This window comes from Fusarium oxysporum, chromosome IV (assembly GCF_013085055.1).
Source record: "Fusarium oxysporum Fo47 chromosome IV, complete sequence".
Classification (NCBI taxonomy): Eukaryota; Fungi; Ascomycota; class Sordariomycetes; order Hypocreales; family Nectriaceae; genus Fusarium; species Fusarium oxysporum.
The window spans coordinates 272,339-287,343 of record NC_072843.1 but is presented as its reverse complement, the minus strand read 5'-3'; the positions used below and the strand labels follow the sequence as shown (position 1 = coordinate 287,343).

Genomic DNA, 15,005 nt, shown 5'->3' with positions numbered 1-15,005 from the left:
TAAGGTATGTACTGGCACGTAAATAAATGATATGTGAGAGTAATTGGATCGCTATTGGTCAGATCGTACGTACAAAGGGAGAAATTGAATGTCGGGTACCTTTCTTTGCTCAAGTCCGAAGCGTTCAATTCACCGGTCTTCTCAACCTATGACCACAGCGCCGTACACAAACCAAAACTATAACAAGAAAGATAAATACGCAAATTATTGGTAGAGTGATAGCTCATGTTTCCTTTCCAGCACGCGTAACTGGGCCATCCTCTTTCGGTGCTCTGTCATATCTACCCTCCGGAATGCCTCCCAGAAGCCCAGGCCGGGACATTCATATCATTAGTCAACGTCGGCAACTGCGGTGTCAACGTTGAAGTGTCAGATTTATTCCAGTACACAGCCCAGGCTTCATGCATCATCAAACTATCGACTATTTCAGGACTGCCTGTGGTACTTTGAGCATGGGGATTGTGTGTCTAGCGACCGCAATTCTTGGTTGAGTAAGGCTTAGACAGGACGATATCCCAATCTCGGTCATCTAACGAGTATAGCCACTTGAATGGACGTCCTGGTTACTATTCGATCTCGGTATAAGAATACAGCAAATAAACCTATCACAGCAACGAGCCATCGAAAGCTCGGAAGTTGTTGTTTGCATGTCGTAGTATATCCAACCATTAGGACAGACTGGCAGATAAAAGTCAAAGCGTCTTGTACGAATAACATCCCCCCAACCAGATGGATAACATTACGACTCAGCAGTTGAAAGGAGGATTGGCACAGGAGACTTTGGGCGGCCAGAAGGGAAGACGCTTGCATGGGTAAACTTTGAGTCGCATCCACGTGGTTGTTCAAATGGAGTGGTGAGACTGAGAAGTTTTGATACTGTAGACGTTATCACTCGTGTCCTTGACGTATGAAAGGAAGAACTTTCGCTCGTAGACTCGGTGTTGGTTGGCAATGTCGTGGCTGAAGGTGTAGGCGGAGGGCTTTGGGCGAAGAGGCTGTAGCGCAGATGAGGTCGACTTTAACAGTTTATGAGATAGTGGCACAGCCGACATTCAAACAGGGTTCCCATGATGTTAACAAGATTGGAGGAGAATGCAGGCTAACCAACAACCAACACGTTTAGAGAATGTAACCTGAACTTTCTGAGATGATCCTTGTCGTGGTTGGAATAGGGGACCTTTTAGTGGGTGCTGGAGCAGACATACGAATTTTAAGCTTAGAGGTTGCGTGAATGGTGGGGCTCTGTTGGCATATCCTGCGGGTGATCGAGAACTCGGCAATTAAGGTACCATATCGATACTGAGGTATTCCATTTATTGAGGTGTTTGGCGAATGCAAGACACGACCCAGCCATGAACAGGCTTGAAGTGTGCCCTCCCAGTTGGCCATGTCTTGCTGAGCCAAGCCGAGGTGGACAAGAGTGGGATCCCCACTGTTGCCCGAAACTATGAGCATTTTGGTCGCTTCCATCAACCGACCTCAATTATCGCTTACCAAGTTCAAGTCATGACACTAATATTCGCCAATCCAATTGACAGCCTCAAGAGCGAAACGTACCTGATCTCATGCACCGGGTCAGGCAATGCAATCGCTGCGATGCCATGATTTACAGGGATCTCCCCCACCAGGCTAAGATCAATCGGGGCTCCATATGCAAGTGACCCTTGCTTAATTTCCTGAGATGGCCACAAGGCTGAATTTTTCCCCCTTCTCCATCATGATGCGCAATTAACAAAGTCCTGACGCGCTGCTATGTTCAATCGAAAGCGTCGCGGCGTCACGGATGAGGAACGGCTCAGCAGTTACGAGCTCGACTGGCCAACCTCGCAACGATGGAAGCCAAACTACTCCGTCCCGCGCAACTCGCTCGAGTATAATCTCAATACATCACGAGACTCATTTGACCCAAATAAAGAGTTCGAGAGACGGCCCAATGTACCGCATCCGATGTCTTTCGGGAGTCGGCGCGACATGGATACCTCTGCTAAGGCCATTCGACAAGGAGTTCTGGACCAGGGTGCCGATGAAGAGGAGTTCTCTAATTTGAAGCTTTGGATAGAGACGATGTCTGAGTTGTACATGAACGATCTCGATAATCGGGCTCGGTGGGATCCACGTTGGCTCAATGTTACTCGCAGAGAGCGCTTCGAAGGGCTTGAATCTACCGCCATATCAATTGTTGACTACTTCGCCAATGAGACGGTGGAGAAAAGCGAACTCGTCACGACAAAGAAGGATCTCGCGGTAGCTCTCGACTCGAGACCGGAGAGCTCCCAGGTGCGAGTCATTATGGTTAGCGATTTGAGTCGCTTCGTCATGGGTGTGCTGGGTCAATTGTACTCAGTAGATCCCGAATTCTGGTACGAACATCTCATCGCCTCAGGGTACTGCGCAAGCGACAGTGGTCTCAAGTTGAAGAATGCAACTTGGATGAACTGGGCCGAACAAGAAACGCATTTCCGTCATCGACCTCTCCCGGGGATCGGTCAGCGAACAGAATGGAACCTGCCACGTCGAACCAAAGCTCGTAAATGGGCACATCTTCGTTGGGGTCGACTTGGTCTCCTTCATTACCTCGGGCGCAAGGGGTTTTACGAGGATGAGATTGCAAAGCGCATCTCTGATGGACGCTGGACAATTGAACGAGACGTTGTTCTTGACAAGTATGGGCTGCTTCTGACTGACAAGAGAAAGAAACGTGCAGAGAAGAAGATGAAGGAAAAGAGAAAGAAAGAGGAAAAGGCAAAAAAGAAGAGCTTGGATGCTTTTGATGTTCCGAAAACATCTAGTGGCCACGAGATTGAAGGCACATCGACAAGGGCCAAAACATCGAATGTGTACCGCCCCTACAGCACGTTCCATCCTGTGCTACCGCAGAACCCAACGTACTGGGGCAATCGAGATCTCAGAGTCATGGCTCCAGAAGGCTTGGGTTATTGGTTAAGTGTTGACAAGGAGGGCCGAAAGACAAGTGAGTATGTTCCAAGCAGACTGGCAATGTTAACTGACACGCGCAGTCATTCTGGTCTTTGACCCACCACGAACTATGCAACACGATAAGACCAAGGAGACAACACCATCTCTAACCTTCATGCCTCGAGCCATGGAGTTTGAGTCGTATACGGATGAAGAGCTTTGGCGTGTCGCTGACCCTGATGAGACATACCTAGATCCACCTGCGCCAACCTTTACAAAGAAGCAATTGAAGAAGGACAAGAAGGAAGCCAGGAGAAGGCGAGCACAGGCAAGAAGGAATCAACATGAGCAGTCACTTGCTGTCGATGAGAAAGGCAATGACACCGCTTCGGAATACTCCAGCGACTCCGAATTCGATGAAGAGTATCGAGACTCACTTCGAAAGGCCTACAAAGATCGTCAACATTTACTGCGCGATCGCGACTTTGCGCGCAAGTACTCTCTATCCACTTTTGATCTTGTGTACCGATACATAAGCAAGATACCCACCAGCACGCTCAATCAGGATGATTCGATGCTACCATCTATCCTCACGCGACTCCCATTCGATGATATGTGGCAGCTCCTAGCCGAACTCCGTCTCATGCAAGACCACGTCGATGCTGATCTTGGTGCTGACCTGCACGTTCATTTGCTTGAAGCTGCTGGCACAATGACAAGACAGAATGTTGCGTGGATAAGATCGACTTTGCAAGAGCTGAGTGAGTGGATTGGCCATATCAAAAAGTCCAAAAATATTCTCAATCTACCCGAAGAGCTGGAGGAAGAGATGGCCGAGCTCATGGCTGATCTCCAATCCCTGCAGTCACGCTCAGAACAAACGCTCAATCTCCTGGTCGCTTCAACAGGCATCGCCCAGTCATCTCTCGTCATCGATCAAACGTCTGGCATCAACAAGCTCACTGAACTCGCATTCTTCTTCATACCCCTCTCCTTCATCACATCCGTCTTCTCCATGCAAGTCGCAGAACTCACCGAATCACCACCCAAGATGTGGACATGGGGTCTCTCTCTCGGCCTAGTCTTTCTCATAACCTACCTCATCCGCAGTTTTGTTCGCTCGCCTTCTGTCAGACTCTCTGCAATGCGAGTCCGTGTAACAATGCTTAACCGTTTTACGCCCAAGTCCCGGTCTGCATCGCACCGTCTCAATTCCGTTGGTAACCGTGCTATCGCCGGCTATCTCTTCTTCTTCCTCATACGCTGCTTCTTCGTCCTCATAATTTTGACTTTTCTTCTGCTCTTTATCTTCCTTGTACATCTTGGCCTCTGGGCTGGCGCAGCTGGTACGGCGATATACTTTATCATCACGCGATGGCCCGAGCCGGCAGTGCTGGCACCTTGCTTCATCGCGATCGTTCTGGCAGTCATCGGCTTTTACGCTTCGTGCCATTGGGCTACAGACATACATGCGTTTTGGGAGAAATGGAGTGTTGCGGCGGCAGAAATGCTTATGAGTATGTTGCCTGACAAGTGGAAGTTTGATCGAGTTGATGATGAGGATTTGGCGGATGAGGGTGTCAAGACTTATGCGCGACAGGCAATCTTTTTTGCGTCAACATAAGCTGTCAGAGCTTGCATGTATGCTTGTGTTGCCAGGAATGTTCTGGCTTTCAGCAGCCCTGTTCGATTCTCTGCATCTACTGCTTGTGCCTTGTACATCCATTGGTCTGAGTGGCCGCCAACGCCAAGCGGCTGCGGATACTGCAAACGACTTCATGCGCCGTTTGACATAATCTTGCGCACAGCGCATAAGTTATATGACGCATTGGCCTCAGTAATGAAATAGATAATAACCCTGACCATGTCAACAACTCAGTACCGTGAAAGGTTTTTGGGTAGAAGCTTATATTGTCAAAAGGATTATCGTGTCCTACTCATGTGTTAGTAGCCTAAAGTTTAACCTTGTGACTAGCAATCAGCTCCATAGTCAACAAATCAGGGAGAGTCGCAAACATGGAAGTCACAAGAAGGTTTTGTGAATGCTTACGGGATTGGTTGCAGTGACAAACTGAACAGTGCCGGGCAGTGGCATTCTTCTTATCGTTTGCCTGCATCTACTGGTTGATACGGCCTATGCCTTCCATGATTTGCTGCGGGTAGTCGCTTCCGTGAATAATCACTCTGCTCACATCATTCTATTCACGCTGTCGTTCGCTGCAAACCACTTCCTCCTCTTCATCTCACAACAAATATCTCATCACTGAAACTCTTTCATCCTTTCAACATGACTCAGGACGATATTCCTACGTCTGACATTGATCCTGCGTTGTATTTTACGCCTCAAACTCACCTCAGCGATCATTCTAAAGAAATGGACACTGAAGAGACATACGCCGTGGATGACCTCTGCGCTTCTTCGATACGCGCTTCTTCCTACAAGCTTCTCTTTGATGGCACCTACTCCGACATATCGATCATCTGCCGCGGTCGAGAGTTCAAGGTTCATCGTGCTATTGCGTGCACGCAGTGCGAATGGTTTGAGAAGGCATTCACAACCCCGCCCAAGGTACGCGACCTCCCATACTATCACATGCTCTCACTGACTCCTCCCAGAAGCGCACCATTAGGAGTGTGACTCTAGATCAAGACCCCGATGTATTTCAGCATTTTCTCGAGTTTCTCTACACTGGAACATACACTGCTCAAAGGCCTACCGCATTGGTTGAGGCTGAGAGAGCGAAGGAGATTCAAGACAGGCTTGACTGTTATCCGCGTTGCCCCATCGAAAAAGACATCGCAAAAGACAGTGTGCCAGACCGCCCTGTAAGACGATCAAATAGGTTATTGTCAACTACACCCGTCACGGCACAGACAGAAACCGCGGCCAAGTCACCCGAAGGCTCACCGCATGAAATAATCCTCGCCATGAATCTCTTCATCGTGGCTCAGACATACAACGTCCCCGCTCTTCAACTCCTCTGCCGAGATCGCTTCTACACCGCTGCCAGAAACCGCTGGGTCAATAAGACATGGACCGACTGGGAGGCTACCAAGGAGTTTGAGGACGTTGTGCTAGACGTCTATGGCTCTACAAAAGAGGTTAATACTCCGTTGTGGAAGGCTTTGTGCAAGTTGATTTGTATGAAGAGGGATGGTGATAAGATGAAGGAGAGGATGATGGCTGTCAAGGGGGAGCAAATGTATCTTGATGATGGTGTTGCAAGGTACATGCTGGAGCCTAGAGTCAACGAGTCTAGATGATTGCTGGCCTAGCAAGACCTTGAGGCAGGATACCATACCTTTGTTTTGACACTTGGTTTGAGCTTTTTCAAAAGACAGATAAGGTTTCACGGATTCTATGAACAATATTTTTGCACAGAACTTGACATGGTTTTAGTTTGAAGTGATTAATTTTCTGACTAGGGCTAAGACTTCGTGGTGTATCACAACTTTCAATGACAGTCGCTTGGACAAGTTCTAAATTCTATGTGGACATAAGCTCTCAGCCACAGGTCTCCTGCAAATAATACATCTAGCTCACAACTGGGACATTATACCATAATGCCTAAACAACTACTATAGCATAAACACTGATAAAAGAAAACCTAAAAGATGACTCATTTGCCTGCCTTCACGGGTAATAAGATTGGACAAGTTTAATAGCCCTGGCAACCAACTCCCGATCATTCTGAAAAGTCAACTTCTCTAGAACCTCTTCATAGCCATACCACTCAACCTCAAACTCATTCTCACATTTCCCAATAGTTTTATTCTCGTTGACAGCAGCAACATACCACCAAATCAGCTTCATCTCATGCTCACCAATCCTTCTCATCTGCACTGAAATCGGCTCACAAACATCTTTGAAAACACGCGCTTCATCAGGAACATCCGTTTCTTCAGAAGGGCAGAGGCGAGATTTCATGTTGATGGGTAGTAAACGACAGGATATTCCTGTTTCTTCGAGAGTTTCACGAATGGCAGTGTCGCAGCGTGACTCGCCTACATTGCGACGTCCTTTGGGAAGGATGTATTCGTTACGCTTTATATCGTGCAGGATACATATTTCATGTGTTGAGAGGCGGAAGAGAATTGTACCAGCGCTCTCGACAAAGTTTTCGGATGTGAAAGTCTCGGTCTTGTAATGGGAGGTTGCCATGGCTAGGATTCTGTTAGGCTGTTCTTATGAGGTAGTGTGAGCCGGAGCCTACTTCTTCTGAGCGCTAAATCAATGTTGTTATTTTCTTAGTGAGTTAGTCGAGTTCTATGAATGAGAAAATCGAAATTGGAGATGGGAGATGAGTAGAAGGTGAGATGAGGTTGAGCTGGGTTTCGAGTATGCGTGAAGTGGGGCTTGGCTGACTGATGCAGCGTAAGCCAATCAATATTCTCCAGTTTCTCTACTGGGTCAATGAGGATTCAAGATATATGTGACAAAGTCGTAAATGTTTGCAGTAACAGAGTGTCTATAGTCACGGCTATCTCTATCTTCAAAGCAATATTGTGGTCAATGGAGGGCGTTTTGAAAGTTGCCTTTAAAATGTCCATCACAGCACAATTCAAGGTCTACCTGTGAGCTATCGCCAACAAGATGGATCAGAATATATGTTGTGAGATTAGCTTGGCGCCTGAAGATAAAAGTTAACTTCTGTCGCTGGACAGAGTCATGCTTCACGTGTTGAGACATCTGCCATCAGATATTGGGAGCTATGGAGGCCTTGATATGAGAGAACTTTTAACAGCTACAATGCAGGGTTATGGCCAATGCCTACCTTGTTCACAAACAGCACATAAATAGGGAAGGATGAACGGCAACAAAATATGAGACTGCGAACGTAAATGCTGTCCAAGATACTTAGGTGTTACTCGTTTGTGTGTCTTTTCCCCCCTCAATTTCAACAGTCACTGGTTACAATCAACGCTTAATACAGTATTGGAGTAATTTGTTGACAGTGAAACTTTCTTACCCGGCAATTCCACCCATCCAGCCACAGCATCTCATCTCAAACCTTATCACCACCCACCCTACACCAAACGAAAACTCTCACACGATCCGTCCCGCGGGGCAAAACATCCAGACCCTTAACACATTCCCTCCCGATCCGTGGCGACAAACTCCTACTCGTCATTCTCATATCCAACCCCCAGCCATAACTCTACCACTACCGATCATACCAATCACTACCGATGGCGTTATACCGCGCCGCGTAGATCCCGGCGGCGTAGCCCATCGCCAAGACCGGCAGCCAGAAAAACTCTTCGGCCTGGTCTAGAAGCATGCAGGTACAGCCGATCCCTACCTAGTGCGGATATCCCCTGGGCGGAGACGTCAGCCAAGAAGTTTTGGCAGACGTTGGGGTTGTAACGCAGATTCTTGGCCATTTCAGCCAAGGTGTCACGAATCTCGATTGTCAGAAGCCTCAAGTCGCACAGGTCACGCAAACATAGTTGACGACAAACAATAGTCTAATGAATTGGTATCTGTCATGAATGGTCAAAAACACGCTATGAATGAACTCCTAACCAAATGATCATGATCGACCTCTATAGTAAACCCTTTCCATCCCTAAATACCTCATCATACCAGCGCGACTCGGTCTCTGCTTCATTACTGGCTTTACAGATCGTATCCCAATCTGTCGATCGCAATTCCCAAGCCTTTGTGTCCTTGTTCTTGCCAAACAGTAGCGACGCGCTCCCCTTGGTCGTTGCGCCGTATGACCAAACCTCCAGGTTGCCATCGTCAGCGGTAATGCTCGCTAACGGTGTTGTCGTGTTTGCTGACATGTGCGCCTCGAGGAGGTTGCGCAGCTGGGGAAAGTACCACGTCTTATCCCACCAAGTTGATCGACGGGCCTTTAATCCGTCTCTCCAAGCGTTGTGGTGTATCGCGACGGGGACCGACGTCGTCCAGAAGTCCACGAAAAGCGAGACGTCACCCCAGCCGCCTTCATGGTCATCCAATTGAGAGAACGGAGCTTCAGCCTTGGAAATGTCGCTTGGCACACCACCTACGCGAGGGGGCGAAACGCCAGCTTGGCTCGACTCCTTGGCAATTGAGGAGGGATCGTCAAGTGACACGAAAGCACCGCCGTAGTCAGAGTAGCAAGTCGGGTAGAAAAGTTCTTGTGTGTAATCCAAGCCGACGTGATACTCAAATTTGTCTCTAGCAGAAATCGCTGCCTCTTTTCCGGGGTTGTCGCCAGCAAAGTCATCCTGCTTGATCTGTCGGCGCCAAAGTTCCTGCTCGCCAAAAACCTCGGCGAAAATACCCTGGTCGCCTGCAAGATCCTCTGCAGACCTGACCTCAAGAAGATCTTGGTCCATGCGATCTTTGACACGTTGGAAGTATCGTCGCATGTCGCCTGCGGGACCCATGAAACTGCCACTGTTGACATACTTGGGGCGCATGTATTTGTATCGTGATACAGTATAGTCGGTGAAGAAGCCGAAGACGTTTTCGGGGAGGGTGCTGTCGGGCACGTCGTTGCAGTAGAGGTTCGAGATTTTGTCGCGTGGGGCTATGCAGCCTTTTTGCGCGGCGGCAATGATGGTCTGCTGCATTAATTCCTTGTCAAAGAAGCCGTATTCCTCTGCAATTCGTCGGTTCGCTCGCTCGTTGCTGCTGTAGTATCGGTGCATCATGACGCTTGGAGGTAGCTGTAGCCAAATGTCGTGTGCATCCAGCATGAGCACGAGATCATCCTCTCCAAGCTTCTCCTCCTCTGAAACCAAATCACCTGTGGCCCATTGTAGGTAGTTGAGTGTACCGGTAATTTTCCCCAGCTGCGAAGGTCCAATACCGTCGGCCTCGGTATGGAAGTCTTTCTTCCAATTGACGATTACAGGCGCGGGATACCCCAACGCTACGGCGCTGCTGACAACCTTGCAGAGATCGGGACTCGAATCGTCGACGGGTAAAACGATGACAAACTTTCTTTCCCCAGAGGAGATGTTGGCTGGGGTGACTAAGGTTTCTTGTAATATCGGACCCGTTGGTCTCCAAACACTATCATTATGGATCTGATGGTCAGTTTGAGCTTCAATCGGAAGAAGGGAACATACTAAGTAGTAGATTGTTAATGCAGAAGCAAATAAGGCAAATAGTAAAGTTGAACCCTTCTTAACCCATCTCCAATTTGAACCGTTGACACGAAATCTAGGGCGAGGACGCGCAGCGCCAGGGAGAGCAATGTGTGAAGGCATGTGTCATAAGCAGGAAATGTATGTATAGTGAAGAAAGAGAGAGGAATGTATCAAGGGACAAGAAGAAACGAGGTTTTCGGATAGAATGTCAAGCCAGGGTTAAGGGAGAGACAGAAGTGGGCCGCGGTGGAACAATATAAGTTACTAAAGAAAAACCGGGCTCATTGTAAACGAAGGAAGGACGATCAAGAAGGATGCACACAAAAGGAACACAAAGCAGGATGTTGAAAGATTGAGAGTGGACAAGGCAGACAGAGCCAAGGAGGGAAGACAAGCACAAGACAGTCCGGTATACGGCAGTCATGACAAGGTAGCTGCAGCTCTCTTCCCACTATAAACCCGGGCTGTGGAGCACCTAATCTTATCAAGCCGCTCGAGTATCTTGTCGGTGTGAGGCTCATATTAAAGGTACATGCGCCCTGCGGCCCCCAGGCAGTGTGAACACGGCATGCTTGACACTAGCGGGCTAATTCGAGACAGATCATCTGAGTGGGAGAGTCTGTGATTCGTCAGAGTCGCTGCTAGGGCTGTGCCGTAACCGAAGTTAGCACTAGACTTGCTGCCGATGCTCGAGTCCTACAAGGCATTTCCCGCTTCGTTGATCTCCGTAAAACAATAGCAGCGCCAAAAACAATGGATGACCCCTCTAAAATTCCTGACATGTTCAGTGATAGGAGATTTGTAAATGTCAGCCAAGATTGTTGTTCCAAGGTTATATCCTTGTTGATTTGCAATACCAAGCATTGGCATCGAGATAGCACCAAAACGCAAATTCCCGAGTTAAAAGGCTAGAGAGCTCCACCCGCTAACCCGCGGCCCCCAAGTCGACGTACCACGATGAAACATTCCTTCTCAGCACGGCCGCAAAACTCGTTCAGGAGATATTACATCAGGGGAACATCGTGCTGACGGGGGCTGTACCTATTATTTTAGCTCTACGCGCAGACTTTTTCTCAAGTAATTTATTACCTACTACAGAACAATTTTAAGACAGTAAGCAGCCCCCCCTGAGTCTGGAAGCAGCCACGTCGAAGAGCCCAAAACGCAAAACACTTGACTGGCCAGAAATGAAACAAATCTGAGCCACCGCCAGCGCCATCTCACAAGGTCTATCGCCCCATTAAGCCCTGTACATATTCAACATGAGATACTTTCCAGTCACCGACGGACCCGTCGAGGCGCAGTAATTTAATGCTTGTTTTTTATTTTCGGTAATTGGTAAGAAAAAAGTCTGTCGCAGCCCGCGGCGATGCGAGAACCGGTTACAGAACTGTTTTGAGCTGTTGCAAGGCGCAGGTGTTGATCAACAGAGACTCACTAAAAATGACGACAGATCTTCATGTCAGGGGAGAAATGGAAAGGCCGCTGCGTAACACGCGACCACAAAATCGGGCACTTCCTCTTTGGGTGTGCCTCGCTGTTCTGACCGTTGTGTTTGGCTGCCGTGTTTGCCGCCCGTGGTTGGTGGGGCTGACTCTTTTGGGGCTGAGCTGGACATGTTCAAGCCGGAGTCGGGCGAAATGTCATCACAAGCCTCCTGTTCTGACACGAAAGGGTTCATAATCCTTCTATTCTTGGCATATTCTTCATGTATGCTTATTGTTGAGTCCTAGACATGGATCGTCATCCTTAAAAGCTTCATTCGTAGCCGAGCTGGAGACAAGCCTGCTCAGGTGCTTGTTAGTACACGCTATACGTAAATCCCCAACAAATACGCAAATCCTGGTATTGTAATTTGTTCAAAACTGGACGCCTGTTCACATGCAAAATCTCGCCCGGTAACGGATGCCACAGTCAAGATGGTGGCCTTGCCACGTATTTTTGTCAAATTTGGGTAATAGCCGAGCTTTCAGCTTTGCAGCCGAGCAGCAAGCAACATTAACCAGGGTGCAGCTTAAGGAGATGTCAGTAACTTCAGGTCTCGACTACAGGACAGAAATACTCAAGCAAGCTGAGGATAACTGATGATAAACTCAATTGGTTCTTTGACCACCTTGTGTAATTATTTTCATACCCTCATGCACCAAATTCCGAAGCTGCACGGATTAACCATCCCCGGGGAGCAAGAAGACTTCTGACGCTGAATCAGGATGCCAAAATAAACTGGCCTAAAAGCTTGCTACGATATACTAAAATGACCTAAGTAGTTTCATCATTTAGGATCTCAGACAAAAAGGGTATGAAGATGGATAGATTACTCCATGACCCCAACAGCGAAATCCCCATGTTTGATCATTATACTTCTCATCTTATCCCTGACCCTAGGCACATGGATTACAGCCGCAACAAGCCTGCACACAATCTCTCTCATCGCAGTGTCAGTTGGCGACGTGGTCTGATACAACTCATCAACCACGTCAGGAAAGCACTTGGCTTCTTCCCAAACGAGCTCTACGGCGCGGTAGAATCGATCACGCGCCAGAAGTCGAAGGGCAGGCACGTCGTACTTGTCTGCCATGACGTAAAGCCGGAGAGGCAGTGTCATGTCGCTACGTAAATCAGCGAATTGCTTTAATCCTTCCGTCCGACTGCAGTGACCGAATGCCACCGCTTCTGTCACCTTTGCGAGCTTAGATTGTTCACCTCCCGCCACATCACCATCGTTTGAAGAATCATCCGGGTCCTCGTCGTACTCATTGTATTCTTCATCTGGCTCTTCATCACGCTCGTCTTTGGAAATCCAGTCTTCAGTTCCTTGCGCAGGAGACGACATGCCCGTTTCTTGACTACCGCACGCTGGCTGCTGTAAGCTCTGAAGAACACTTTCGGGATCTAGTAGAGCCGCTTTAGCTGGCTTTCCCCACGTAAAGTTTACGCCGTCACTGTAGGTTCCAGTGTACAAGAACTCGAGGAACCGCTCCACGACATCAGGATCATCTTCCGGCAGCTCAATAGATCGTGACGTAGATTCCTAAACATTGTGATACGTTATATCGACCGTGAGTTGTTATCAGCGGCCTTTTGAAAAGTAGGCATTCTGAAAACGCACCATGTAGTCGCCGCTCATTGCTTTATCAAAGAAAGGAGACTGAGTGCATACAACAGCGCGATGGGTTTTGAACTGGCGCTCCCCACAGATGATGGTTATGTCTGAGAACTTCTCACTTTGAAGAAGAGTCGATAGCGCGGCATGAATAGATATAGCTTTCGAGCCGTCGAAAGAGTCATCGTCTCTGTATTCATATCTTGTAGAAGATGGTGCGCGGCTGCGGTTTCGTGGCGTGGGCGACTTTGCCGCCCTCGCCGCTATATCTTGAGAAGCCCGAGCTCGAACAGCATCTCTAGTAGTAGGAGGGAGTGTTGTCATAATCTTGTAGTCTTGTCACTGTGAGACCCTTGAAGAAAGAAACTCAGCCTGAAGCCATGGAGTCACGGGTAAGTATGTTGTTGCAACTAAGTTCAGTTCCCAAATGCTGGGCGTCGCTTGATTGACCAGTGCTACTGGATTATGCAGGGCCTGGTTTGAGTTATGAAATACTTATGCAGCATACAAAATTTGGCAGTCATGGATATTGTTCGTATTGCAAATGAGAAAAATTACATGCAGAGTTTGATCATGCAAGGTGACGTAGCGCCCCTTGTTTCCTCATCAACCTCGAAATCTCTTGAATGCTTCGCTACGTGACTTGCCACATTCGATATTGTGAAAACCTATGACAAATTCCTTTGGAAATGTTGCGACCTTGTTCGACTGGATTAAGTGAAAGTCACAGAACCTTCGTTGTTTATATCAATTGCTTGATCCGATCACGTCCTAGCCACTCTCCCACTTATGAATCGTCAAGACGGCATCTGCAAATTCATCCGGAGCTTCCATTGGAAACGCATGTCCAACATCAGCCTCTCTCCTCTCATAACGACCAGAAAAGTGCTCAACATGTGCAGCAGTACCCCCTGGCTTCAAAGGATCCTGCCGTCCATCCAAAGTGATTGTCGGAACACTTATCTTAGGCTGAGCAGCTAAAGAATCCTCCAACTTCTGCAAAGCTGGATCGCCTTTTGCGTTACCAAAGCAGAATCTGTAAGCGTGAATGACAACATTGACAAAATCAGGATTATCAAAAGCTTCTGCAGTTCTCTTGTAAAAGTCTTCTGTGAATGAGAATGAAGGTGACCATTGCTTCCAAAGAATCCGACAGAGATCTCGTCGACTCTCTGTAAGACAAGCAATTCCGCGTTCTTGCTGGAACAAATGCTGATACCAACAAACACATTCCAAACTCGGTGCAAAAGGCTTCTGATAACTTGAAAGATCTGCAATGTCGTATCCTGCATACGAAACAAGTCCAACGACACGTTCAGGCCAGAGAGCAGATGCAACACATACAGACATTCCGCCCCAGTCGAAGCCACCAAGGACTGCCTTATCGATGTTTAAAGCATCCATGAGCTCAATAACATCTGAGCCAAGAGCTGCTTGCTGACCACTCCTCATGGTTGAATCTGATAGGAAGCGTGTTGGGCCATAACCACGGACATAGGGAACAACGACTCTTGCACCGCTGGAGATGAGTTTAGGAACAACTTCATCATATGCGTGGATATCGTATGGGAAGCCGTGATATAAAAGGACAGGCCAGCCTGATGAGGGGCCGTGGTCGTAGTACCCGACTTCTAGGGTTCGTGTCTTGATGGTTTTGAGTGACATGATTGTCCAAAGTGAGAAATTGTTCAAATTGATGGTGATAGTATTTAAGTCATAGTAATGCGTGGTGTTTTATTGTTGCTCTACGCCTTGTGGTTGACATGTACTATCGTTCCTGATCCGACAATGTGACGTCAGATCAAGGGACAGTATTATTAATGATTCAGATAGTAAGCATAGTCTATGTCAGCCAATAAACAACGTCTATATGATCCGTAACGTTAGTATCTTATTT

The 15,005-nt window shown here is 47.9% G+C and overlaps 6 protein-coding genes across 6 annotated transcripts; 2 read left to right on the top strand and 4 right to left on the bottom strand.

Annotated features, from left to right (window-relative positions):
- Positions 1–1,752: 1,752 nt before the first annotated feature.
- Positions 1,753–4,960, top strand: FOBCDRAFT_158224 (uncharacterized protein; the record flags this gene model as incomplete). Its single annotated transcript, XM_031180183.3, has 2 exons — positions 1,753–2,971; positions 3,018–4,960. The coding sequence occupies 2 exons, from the start codon at positions 1,753–1,755 to the stop codon at positions 4,538–4,540; spliced, it is 2,742 nt and encodes a 913-aa protein (XP_031046070.2). The 3' UTR covers positions 4,541–4,960.
- A 243-nt stretch (positions 4,961–5,203) lies between these two features.
- On the top strand, positions 5,204–6,180 carry FOBCDRAFT_271991 (BTB/POZ protein; the record flags this gene model as incomplete). Its single annotated transcript, XM_031180184.2, has 2 exons — positions 5,204–5,485; positions 5,533–6,180. 2 exons carry the CDS (start codon positions 5,204–5,206, stop codon positions 6,178–6,180), a joined length of 930 nt encoding a protein of 309 aa, XP_031046071.2.
- Positions 6,181–6,388: 208 nt separating this feature from the next.
- On the bottom strand, positions 6,389–7,208 carry FOBCDRAFT_219679 (uncharacterized protein). Its single transcript, XM_031180185.3, has one exon. The coding sequence runs from the start codon at positions 7,076–7,078 to the stop codon at positions 6,551–6,553; it is 528 nt and encodes a 175-aa protein (XP_031046072.2). The 5' UTR covers positions 7,079–7,208; the 3' UTR covers positions 6,389–6,550.
- A 904-nt stretch (positions 7,209–8,112) lies between these two features.
- Positions 8,113–10,125, bottom strand: FOBCDRAFT_133070 (uncharacterized protein; the record flags this gene model as incomplete). The annotated part of the gene is made up of 3 exons (XM_054704081.2): positions 8,113–8,385; positions 8,494–9,942; positions 9,985–10,125. The coding sequence occupies 3 exons, from the start codon at positions 10,123–10,125 to the stop codon at positions 8,113–8,115; spliced, it is 1,863 nt and encodes a 620-aa protein (XP_054560056.2).
- Positions 10,126–12,233: 2,108 nt separating this feature from the next.
- Positions 12,234–13,575, bottom strand: FOBCDRAFT_249285 (BTB/POZ protein; the record flags this gene model as incomplete). Its single annotated transcript, XM_054704080.2, has 3 exons — positions 13,115–13,575; positions 12,425–13,036; positions 12,234–12,254 (listed from the first exon to the last, which is right to left on the bottom strand). The coding sequence occupies exons 1-3, from the start codon at positions 13,430–13,432 to the stop codon at positions 12,234–12,236; spliced, it is 951 nt and encodes a 316-aa protein (XP_054560055.2). The 5' UTR covers positions 13,433–13,575.
- A 178-nt stretch (positions 13,576–13,753) lies between these two features.
- FOBCDRAFT_219674 (Alpha/Beta hydrolase protein) lies at positions 13,754–14,873 on the bottom strand. Its single transcript, XM_031180188.3, has one exon. It carries the CDS (start codon positions 14,771–14,773, stop codon positions 13,880–13,882), a length of 894 nt encoding a protein of 297 aa, XP_031046075.2. The 5' UTR covers positions 14,774–14,873; the 3' UTR covers positions 13,754–13,879.
- Between the last annotated feature and the right edge of the window lie 132 nt (positions 14,874–15,005).